This window comes from Triticum aestivum, chromosome 4B, assembly GCF_018294505.1.
Source record: "Triticum aestivum cultivar Chinese Spring chromosome 4B, IWGSC CS RefSeq v2.1, whole genome shotgun sequence".
Classification (NCBI taxonomy): domain Eukaryota; kingdom Viridiplantae; phylum Streptophyta; class Magnoliopsida; order Poales; family Poaceae; genus Triticum; species Triticum aestivum.
Genome location: NC_057804.1, coordinates 93,722,324 through 93,734,122, shown reverse-complemented (window position 1 = coordinate 93,734,122; position 11,799 = coordinate 93,722,324). Strand labels below are relative to the sequence as shown.

General features: G+C 39.7%; 1 protein-coding gene across 1 annotated transcript; it reads right to left on the bottom strand.

Annotated features, from left to right (window-relative positions):
• Window positions 1-2,377: 2,377 nt before the first annotated feature.
• LOC123089995 (uncharacterized) lies at window positions 2,378-4,762 on the bottom strand. The gene is made up of 4 exons (XM_044511500.1): window positions 4,730-4,762; window positions 3,477-3,530; window positions 3,251-3,382; window positions 2,378-2,752 (listed from the first exon to the last, which is right to left on the bottom strand). Exons 1-4 carry the CDS (start codon window positions 4,760-4,762, stop codon window positions 2,378-2,380), a joined length of 594 nt encoding a protein of 197 aa, XP_044367435.1.
• Window positions 4,763-11,799: the final 7,037 nt, after the last annotated feature.

The window sequence follows — 11,799 nt, the reverse complement described above, 5'->3', positions numbered from 1 at the left end:
AGTAATATATCAATCCAGATTCCTTCGTCAATTTCAAGTTACCAAAACCATTTAGCTAGCAAAGCTTTATTCATAAGATCTGGATTTAAGATCCCTACCCCCCCCCCAAGTTTTTTGGGAGGCAGCAGGTTTTCCAGTTGACTAAATGATACTTCTTCTTGTCCTCATTTTCTTGCCAGACCAGTCTAGCTCTGAAGAAATCATTTTTTTAATTCCAGCAGGTAAGGGATAAAAAAGACATCACATATATGGGTATGTTAAATAGGCAGGACTGGACCAAGGTCACTCTACCTGCTATATTTAATAATCTCCCTTGTCAATAGACACATCTTTTTTTCAATTTTCTCAGTAACAGTCTTCCAAAACTTATTCCCTAGCCTCACATCAGAAACAGGTAAACCTAGGTATTTCAATGGCATTTTCCCAAGCTCACAAGTGAAAATTTCCTGATATTTTTCTGCTTTATTAATAGCCTCACCAAACAAAATATCTCACTCTTGTGGAAATTAATAGTCAATCCTGATATCTGTTCAAATGCACTGAGAATGAATTTTAAATTTCTGGCACTTTCTTCATCATCTTGTATAAGAAATATGGTATCATCTACATAATGAAGCATGTTCACACCATTATTACCAAACTCAGACATTACCCCTTTAACAAAACCATTTTGTTTGGCTTTATCTAGTATGATGGTCAAGACATCAACAGCTAAATCAAATAGCAGGGAGACATGACATCCCCTTGTCTCAGCTCTTTATGAGTCATATCATTTACCTTGACTCCCACATGTCCACCAGTCATAGTGTGCATCATCAGGTCACACCATTGACCAGGAAAATTCTTTAATTTCAGCATTTTGTAAAAAAAATGGCCATTTTACCTTATCACAAGCCTTCTCAAAGTCCGCCTTGAATAAGAGTGCACTTTGTTTTTTTATGATGGATAGTATTTAGGGCCTCATGTGGCACCACCCTCCCCTCCATAATATATCTCCCTTTAATAAAGGTAGTTTGTGTAGGGGAAATAATGGGCTTGATCAAACTGCTCAATCTGTTCATCAAAACTTCAGTAATGATTTTAAAGCTAACATTGAGCAGATAGATTGGATTAATTTTTTGAATTGTCTAGCATCTTGTACCTTAGCCACCAAAGTGATTATTCCATAATGGGATATCTATTTATGTGCCCCTCCCTTCCTTAGTTGTGCTTAGTTTTGCCCATAGCATCTAACTTTCCTCACCTTTGCCTTCCACCACTCGGCCCATTCTCACAAAATCCCAAACGGAGCCTTGCTGCCAGGTCAATGCAGTTGACCGTTACCTCCTCAATTATTGACGTGTGGGGCCTCAGTTCTTTGGACATGTGGGCCGCGAATGGCAGGTGGACCGTGGCCGTGACCGCTTATGACGAGTGGGACCTGGGCTCGATGAGCTATCGCTTTCTTTTGCCTAAAATAGCCCAACCCTGAGCGAGCAGCCGCATCCCCACCCAACAGCCGCCGCTGTTCTCATTGCAGTCCCACCACCGCCGTGCCCTAGCAGCCCCGCTGCCCACTATGCCCGTCCGCCGTGCCCTAGCAGCCCCGCTGCCGTCGTGCCCTAGCAGCCCCGCTGCCCACTCTGACCGTCCGTCGTGCCCTAGCAGCCCCGCTGCCCACTCCGACCGTCCGCCTGAGCTCTGATGGCAAAGCGGAACGGTGTACGTCGCAGCCCACAAGAACCATCCGATATAGTTGGGCAACAGGTACGTCTCTAATCAAACCCTAGCAATTAGGATTAGTCGATTGAATGGGTGATTTAATTGTTGTTCGTTGAGCTACTCCAGTTTGCAAACAATATCGACATTTATTTAGGATTGGAATCCTGATAGTGGCAGCTAGTTTGAAAAAAAACCCTTAGAAATTAGGATCGATGATGTTGATTTGTGAAATGCTGCCCAACTGGCTGCGGGTAGGCTAGAAGGATAAGTTTATGTGTTTGTGTGCAGGTGGTTAAGTCCTAGTGTATTTCTTCCTATAAATTTCTCGCTTCCAATCTTAAAACGACAAGCAAATCTTTTTCACCCCACCATGAAAAGAAATCCCTTTGTTGATTTCTAACCTCATTGACATCACAACATTCATGAAAAAACTTCTTTGTGCGGGAGCATGCAAGAATATCCACTTGCATATGAAATGTGATAACTCTCTTATCTTCTTTCTCTAGCGAGCATTTGTCGTATAGGCTATATGGAAATTGAATTGCATATAACTGTGAGCATACATTGAAAGGGGGCACATAACGAAAACATCAGATTAACTAAAGCAATTTCTTTCGCCAGATTATTTTTGAAATACAAGCTAGATTGGAGTTATTGTCATTCAAAATTAATCTAATTAACCAGTGCAACCACCTGGGCCCCCATAGTAGAACATGTTGCCTTGGACCTGAAGCTGAAATACACCAGTCCGATAGCATTGTTTGTGGCTCTCAAAAGCATGAAGACTACCCATAGGAGGATCATAACCTTTACCATTCCTATCAATATACTGAACATTCCGAAAAGATGCTGCTGAATTGCTTCTTGGCCAGTGCCCGTTGCCCATCAGTGGACTAATCTCCCCGGAGAAGGAAAAAGTACTTCCTACCCATTCTATATCGTCGGCATGGTCTTGCATGCCATTGAGAAGACTTTTTGGCCAATACCCTACTGGGCTAAGATTATTGATATCATGTCCAAAGTGTAGCCACCAATCTCCATCTTCTTTACTCTACAATATCAATGTAAAAAGATAGTTACATGACCTGTCAGCCACAACAAAACATACTCAAATACAACGGCAAAAAAACAGGCATACTCCCTTCATTTTGAAAACATAAATGATGTTTAATTTTTTGAAAAGTTCAACTTTTCAATTGACCAAGTTTACAGGTAAAGACATCAATATCTACAATACCAAAAGTATCATTAGGCTCATCGTGAAATAATTTGTAAAAAATATCCATCTTACAATATATTTTTCATATTTTATCAATTTGGTCTTATAGATGTCGGTATTTTTCTATTGAATTGTTACTGATAGAAATAGTTGAGTTTTGAAAAAAATGTATTTCAAGATGGACATAGTATTATTCCGGCTTCATTTGGAAGTCAATTTTGATACCTTGATGCTAAATAATAATATAAGCATGTGCAAACTATTACGCGATCTCCAAAAAAGGATTACGTCTGTATGACTGATAGGGTTACCGTGTTTTGAAAATCATACCTTAAATATCTTCAATGTAATATTCATGTGTCCACGAGATGGCTCCAAAGTATCTCCGGGAGTAATAGTAGCCAAGTTTACAGGTACAAAGCCGTCACAATCCAAGTTAGAACATCCATTCTTCCTATCAGTCTTCCGTTCAAATTAAAAACACATTTCAAGAACATATCAGTTAAATGCAGTCTTCGTATTATGAAATGAAATTTGTGAATTGATCACATCATACCGTCCAGTATACGAAGAAATGTGTTTTGCTATCACCATATAGATCTGGATCAATCTGTAAAAGGAAATGGGTTGACTTCTTTATAAATGGGTCAACAACATTAATCCAGACCATATGAATATTTGCCGTGAGGTCTTGAGTTTGCCGCTAGGATTAGCCAAGGGACATAAAACTTTGAGTACCACGTCTATGACTAACAAACACAATATTATGCAGCAACAGCTTGAATTCAGAATTATATATGTGTCTGGCCGACTCACGGAATTGTTCCTCTAGCTGCGCAAAAGGATTAGTAATTTTGCATCAATTAGTTATACCCCTCCTTTCCATGCACATGCAATGCCAGCGGGTAGGTGATAGTCAAAAGCATGCATGGCAGTGGGAGAGGACTTGGAGCACGCGTGCTATTATTTTCGGCTCTCGATTTTAAAACTTTATATCTTTAGTTCAAATTAAGTTCCGCTTTCACATTTGTGTTTCTCTGGATGAGGACTTTCAAATAAGATTCATTTTAAGTATATTTTGTCGAATTTTGAAAATAAACATTAAGTTTCAACTCATGAAACTTAGTATGAGAAACTCAATTTTTATATCCATGACTGACAGAAAAAATATCTTATAATTTTATCTATAAAACTTGGTAAAAGGGAGTGAGAAGATCGCAAGTTTCAGTTGAAAACTCAGAAGTTTCAACGATTGAAACTTAAAATTTATTATGCTCTTATGCGGGATCTAATTACTTCGCGAATCGAGTGTGCCCCCGCACCTTCGTACCCCTGCGAGTTTTTAACATGGCAGCTAGCAGTGCAACTTGTGTCGCCATACCAATGCAGTTGTTGCGTAGTACAGTACACGGAAATGAATGAAGGCAACGACTTAGTTTTTGTATTCTTTCCTTTTTAAAAAAAAAGGAGGATGTACCCTGGCCTCTGTATCTGGACGATGCATGCAGCCATATTATTAATTATTTACAAAGCCATACAAGGTGATACATCAATAAGCCTGAAGACACCATCTTGGCAACGTTGTTGCTACTCCTATCATCTTGATGAAGGTGTGCCGAATGTCCGGGCCTAATACCAAACAAACATCATACCAAAGCCTAACATCTAAAGCCGGGTGTCCCATCCAAGCCACTACCTAAATTGAGTCCCACACCGGTCTGGCACACTCCCAGTGAGCGCCGCATGCTGCAAGGGCCGTCGCTTCCATCTTTCCTCGGTCCATCCTCAGAGCAGAACTGATGCACCGACCTTGATAGGCCTCTCTGCGATCAATGCCACCATGACGCCAGACAACTTCCTCCTCCTGCGCGAGTCCATCTCCAATACGCACCCATCGCTGAACCTCCGCGGCGCCATGCCGCCGGGATCCGCCGTCGGTCTTGCGGTAGATGTAACACCGCTCCTCCTCTTGTCCCCTCCAGCCAGCACGTGCTCCAAAACGATGCCCCCAGAAGGGACAACAACATCGAAAGTGCCATCATCATCCGATCCGGTAGACCTAGATCTAGGGTTTTTCCCGGAGCATCACGAGTGGGGAGCCATGACCTACAACAACGATGCCTCAAGAAGGGAACCGAACATAGTCGGCGCGATTTTCACCGGAAATCACGGCCCCCCGATCTCGCAGCTGACTGAAACCGAACGGAGCTTCGCCGTGAAGCCGCCGTCGGCACGCCGGCAGGGAGCCTCCAGCCGCCCCTCGCCGGTCCTCCACGCGCCACCAGTTGCCACGCCGGGGCGGATCTGGACGGGACGCCAGATCCGCGGCTTCCGTCACCCATCTCTAGGCATAGACTCCACCGAGGGGAAGAGCACCATGCCGGCCATGGATCCAGCCACCGCCGCATAGGCAAGGGACGCTGCCGTACCTGTCGCCTCCGGGTGATCCCGCAGCCCCCGCCGTGTCCGGCCGTCCATGCGCAGCACGAGGCACCGCAGCACCGCCGCCGGACCTGCCCGCGCGCCGCCGCCGCCCGAGGATGCCCGCCCGCACCGAGCCCTCGTGCGAGGAGGAGATGGGGCCCCGCCGCCGCCATCACCTACCAGCACCTACCGGGCTTTGCCCGGCGGCGCGGACCGGCGGCGGCGAGGGGAGAAGAGGGACAGGGAACCTGAGGCGCCGGCGGCTAGGGTTGCCCCCTCGGTTGCTCGCGGGGGGAGCGACGCGAGAAGGTTACCGGTCCCTGTATTCTTTCTCTACTTCTTTCAAATACTAAAATTCTCATCATCATGAAAGACCTGACCACACCTGCCAACGAATGACCATGTCAAGCCTAGCATCCTTGCACGCACCACAAGTCACAAGTTCTACATCACGTGGTTGGCGGAAGACATCGATCCTCAGTGCCGGAGCCAGACGATATTATTGAAAGGTTGCACACATGCATCTCGGTTCTCAAAAATAAAAAATATATGCAGGTAATTGAACAAGGCCGTAAATAGACTAGTAACATATGCATGTTACTAGTTTAACTTACTTCCCACTATGACCAGCCTAAACGTGAGTCCACTACACAGCGACAAATTTCTTGTTTTCAAGTGAAGAAGCTGTATTTTGGCGTTTGTGACATCAGTTGATTTGAGGAACACTACTGTTTACAAACACTGTTAAAATGGTCGAGATAGAAACTGTTGGAAAATATTCTTGCTAAGAAACTACAGCTACAGGAATACAGTCCAGTGAAATTTACACTTTAACCATATATACTATCTAGGAAGATGACACGCACATTTATCCAGCTAGATTTCCTCCATCCTTTACATTCGGTATTTTTTTTACGCGTTATTATCCCAGGTCTCCAATTGTATTTTTATTTAATTACTTAATTGTTTTATTACCTTTTTACATATAAATGGTATAGGTATTTTTGAGCCAAAAGTATGTTTCCATAACACGTGAATATATTTTGGCATAAGTCCTTTCATTGCGTGTATTAGTTGTTGGAATTGACCATGAGTTTGACAACCAAAAATTGATAGCCTTGAGGTTTGTTTTTGCCATGTCTGATTTTCACCAATGATTCTTCCAAAAATCTCCACATAGAATTAAATCCGTAGATTGATTATTCGTAACTAAATCTTGTGTTCTCTTTGATCATTAATTGCATTACAGTGTATGTATTTGATTAGTGTGCTATTTTAGTACTAAAATAATAATTAAATTTGATTTTTGTGAAAATTATGTTTGAAAAGAAATGCACCTGCCATATCATTTTACTCTATGTTCATGTGCCTTATTTGTAGTCTACTTATGTCTCTCTTCTACTCTTCAATGTCGGCACTTTGTAAACAGATGCTTTGGTTCTGCTTATTTTTATCGCATCGAGCTTGTTTTTCTTTATTAATATTTTAACCTGGTTGAGATGTTTTTTTAGCCACTTCACATGGTTTCTTGCTTAAACCTTTAGTAATGTAGCCACAACATCTCTTCACTTTCTTCATGATATATGCTCCGTCGCACACATAAATTATTTGACGTAGATCTCTGATCCTTATTACCTAATTCCATGCATGCCCTGTATGTAATCATTACACATGCATCCATCTTTGGTTGTTCCTAATTCACATCTCATTTATTATTGCCTTCGATGAACCTTTCATATTATCGAAATACACCTTTTGTGAAAAGCATTATCTTAAAATAAATATATCTATCATTTGAATTTCGCATTCACATGTTTGCATCTCTTATTGTCTCCTACTTATGCATCTTTCTCTACCATGTGTGTCTTTTCTTCCATGCTACGTTGTCAATCGAAAATGGAAAGGAAGAGCACCCTAGCGTGATCTGATCATCTTAATTATTTTGAGGAATTTAAAAAAAATATTTAAATCTAAAACACTAGTGAGGTACACTAATTTTTTTTCTTCCTCAATCCATCTTATATTTTTATTAGTGCAATGTCATTCTTCCAAGATGCATGCACAAAATTCTAATCTTATATTCTAGCTTTAAACATTGCTTATATGTTTATTTGAATATATATTGCCAAAAAAACTTGCTAAGAAACTTTATTATTCTTTCATCACATTAATGTATTTTATATTTTAATTTAATATAGTTTGCTTTTAAAAAAAATAAATGCATTGTTTTGCAGAACACATCTATACTTTGGTGAATTTTGGGCCCCGCACAAAATACTGTTTTTACATTCGTTAACATAGGCCCAACTCATACATGTGTATTTAATTTCCCTAGTTTTCCTTTCGTTCCATGTAAAGGTTTTGGAGCTATGATTTGCTAATTAACATGGATGTACATGCATGCTAGTTAACTTGGTTGTGCATCCATGCGACATGCTTTCATAACAATCAGATAATGGACTACGGATTTCCGGCACTTCAATTGCTTATGTGTGTGTGTATGTAGTCCTTTCTGGAATTAAATTCAAACACTTGAATTACCCTCAGTTTGCATGCATTATTAGATTAAATCTAGACCCACCGCATGATCGACAACTTATGTTTAGCCTTTATGGAGTACAAATGAAGATACCTGAAATGCATAATTCTGAGGCATCCTTCTTCTATATGTCTAATTTATTCAATGATATATATCAAAGTATTCAAAACTTTTGATATCATCTTTTTTCTAAGATGATATGAAGATTGCACATGTTCATGACTAGTATAGCTAATGAAGATTGCAATATAGAGACAAATTTTACCTCCCATCCGGATACAAGTTGGTTCGATGTTTGGCTGTCAGCCACCGAGATATGGGCTGAAATTGATTGACCCTTCTTCAAATTTGGAAAAGCATAGACATCCATAGTCGCTATAGTACCAGCATATGCTGCTTCACCTGATTGATATGCACAATACTGTAGACAATGTTGTGAGTTAATTCGAAGTTTGAAATAAACTACTATGTTCTGGATAGCATTCTTGAACATATATGCCACATAGATGGACCGATTATACCACATTATTATTTTTACATACTTCATTAATAATTTCTAGATACCTCAAAGCAAATTTTATGAAAAAATCCGCCTGAGCACATATATTTTGTGTATAAATGGTATATTGCAAAAACTATAGGCACAGGTGATATTTTTGTAATACTTGTATTATGTCCTTGAACCCTTTCTAGTGAGTAGTATTAGTTACCTGAGATTAGTTGTAGGTTAGTCGGACACGCCATAGGTACAAAGTGTAGTGTGGGGTAATTGTGGTCAGGTCCACGTTAAGCTAGAAGATACGCAATCAGGGAGGAGAGGTGGAACTGGCGAACTAAGGGAGGTAGATCTGGATGGTGGTGGCAGCGATGGAGGGAGAGGGGAGATCGAGTGGTCTAGATAATTTGCTGGAAGGACTAACTAGCGTTTTGGCCACGTGGTGGGCTTGTGGCGATGAGGATGGCATGGCAGTGGAGGAGGTTGGGGTAGTTCTGGTGGCTTGGGGCTGATGTATTAGAAGATAAAGTGATGAACCCGAATGCCTGATCTAATTTCTAGGGTGGATACACACTGACTATTGGACGTAGAAAAAACAGTCAATTGCTAAAAACAAACTCTCACTAGAATTAGAATTTGTTATCTAGAGCTTTGGTTTTGGCCTCATGCTATGAGCATTTGCCCCAACGCTGATTGGACGCATGGGTAACTCTATGAAGCTTATCTATGTGATGCTTTGGATAGTAACAAGAATCATGCATAGTTGATGCAAAAAAAAAACAGACATACTCAAGAAAAAAGAGTTATGCAAGAAACTTCCAGCTGACAGTATTAAGGCATAAAATTGTGAAGGAAACAAAATAAGACAAGCATTTAAAACTTACGTGTGGTATTTCTTCCACTCCTTTGATCGAAGCCTCTGCTCTGTCAGAACCTGTGCGTGTGACCTTGGAACTGCTATTCAAGGATGGCATTCGTATGTGATGTGCTAATCTCCTAGGATACTCATGATAGCTTGATGCTGTCGACTTTGATGCCCAGGGATCTAAAGAAACCACAAAGAGTACTAGTACCAAAAGGCGTGCCACATGTGGCATTTGCGAGCGTGATTGTGATCTGCAGTGAGTTTGGTATAGAAAAATCGCCTACAAACTAACAAGTTGCAGTAAGGAATTTTGTGTTTACCACAAACTTAAATAGAAGATTGATATGCCTTGCATCCTTTGTTTGGAAGTATTCATAAGTGGTACATTCAAGACATATCTTGTAGACATCAAAACAATTAATTACTTTGATAAATGGAAAAGAATGCACTATATACCATGTTATCCTCGGATGTAGGAGTATCTTTTTTTAAAAGGCAATAAATAAATATACTATTTGTTAAAGATGGTGATTTTTTATGCAATCTATTTGTGTATATGTTGCATACAATTAACGCTAGTATCTGACCAAATCATCGTTGATTCTCAAAGAAAATTGCAAAGAGAAATCATTTATCCCATTGGTTGGTTCGTCTAAATTGTTGTGCTGGCATAATCTTAAAGAGAAGATTGATATGTAGTATTGATTAAATAGAATTTATAGCATATACATGGGGAATATCTTTTAATCAAAATTTCCTTATTTCGAGATATGGAAATTATTTTCCTGAAATTCATTATTATTTGTAAGATATGGACGATCTTAAAAATTATCTTATTTGGTAAGTCTATAAATTAACAAATAAGACAACAAAGAGTAAATATTCGCCCTTGTAATTTTTATGGAATTATATTAGAATTCCAAATATCGAAAGTAACTAATTTCTCAAAAATCTTTAATTTCGTTGATTCTTCCATGCCTCGAAATTAATTATTCTTCATTACAATATATGCCATGTAATATCTTCCATATCTCGACAGTGATTAATTTCACTCTTTAGAAGATATGGCCTAATTATAGAATGGTTGTTTCATAAAGATGCAATAAATTAATGTACTACTCACTTGGCTGCAAAAATATACTGCATATAGGTTTGCCAACATAATTTTTGATGCTTCTATAAAAAAACACATATATACAATCTTTCTCGCCCTCTGTCTCTCTCTTCCACGAGGTGTATGCCTCGTGTGTTGCACGCACACATCTCTCTCCTGCCATTGCTACATCTTCACACACACACACACACACACACACACACACACACACACACACTCTATGCTTCATTCACAAACGCAGGAATTCACACATTGTGATGTGTTCAAATATTGTTTTGGATTGGATCATGTAGAGTTATGGTTGGTTTTGTTGCATCCGACTAACTAATAATTATGAAATGCATTTGGATTTTCATTTGAGTTGGATCATGTGAGTTTGATTAATAATTATTAAATGCATTTAGATTTTCATTTGAGTTGGATCATGTGAGTTTGAGTATGTTGTGAAGTACTATAGACTTGGTATTCATCTTGGAACTAGAAGCGGATGCACGCTTTGCTGCTCCCTTTGAATATATTCGAAATTTGTCCAATGGGCTATGATGGCACATGATGCCATTAGATCCGGCTTTTCCTTTTGGAAAATTCTAGAAGGATGGAGAGCACAGCCAACCCATTTGCCTACGCATTTTTTCTTAAAACAGTAGTAATACACACTAAGGGCCAGTTTTTTTCGGCGGCTTAAAAAATAAGCTGCCTCTCCCCAGCTTTTCCCATAAGCCACCTCCTATATTCGTTGAGGCTTCTAAACTAGTCATGGAATAAATATTCTAGAAGTCTCAAAAAAATTTAGAGGCGGCTTATTTTTTAAGCTGGGGAGAGGCAGCTTATTTTTTAAGCCGCCCAAAAGAACTGGCCCTAAGTTCTTTGTTTCCTCTGGATCATTGCCAATGTTATATACTCCTCAGTCATTACTCAACAGACAACAGATGTCTGCAGAGATATATCCGAACATGCTAACATCTAAGTGACATTCTCTTAGGCAAATGGCAAAAACAAACATATAAATCGTAGTCACATATGACTATAACTGTTATACTTCTCTTACTAATTATACCACTTTTATCTAAAAAGAAGCACAATCCATTTGTCTCCACTCTTCATAGATATACCACCTTTTGGACAGGACTATGTTGTTTAATATTCAGACAACCTTGCTAACAACCAAAAACCTGCTAAAGAAAATAGCATTACCCTCATTTCATAGTAAACTGACCAATCTAATAATTAGCACTATGCAATTCCAGGATTCTAATAACATCGAAAACGTGCTGTACTGGTTCTTTCACTGACAACTATGGAACACAGATGGTTAGCAAATAGTATGAGTTAACTAAAGCTAACATCTGATTCATGATGCCAATTAATGGGGTTAATTACTACTACTCTCTTCTATCTCGTCTTTGTTCACTCTTCTCCCTTGAGCTCCTCTTTAAGACAA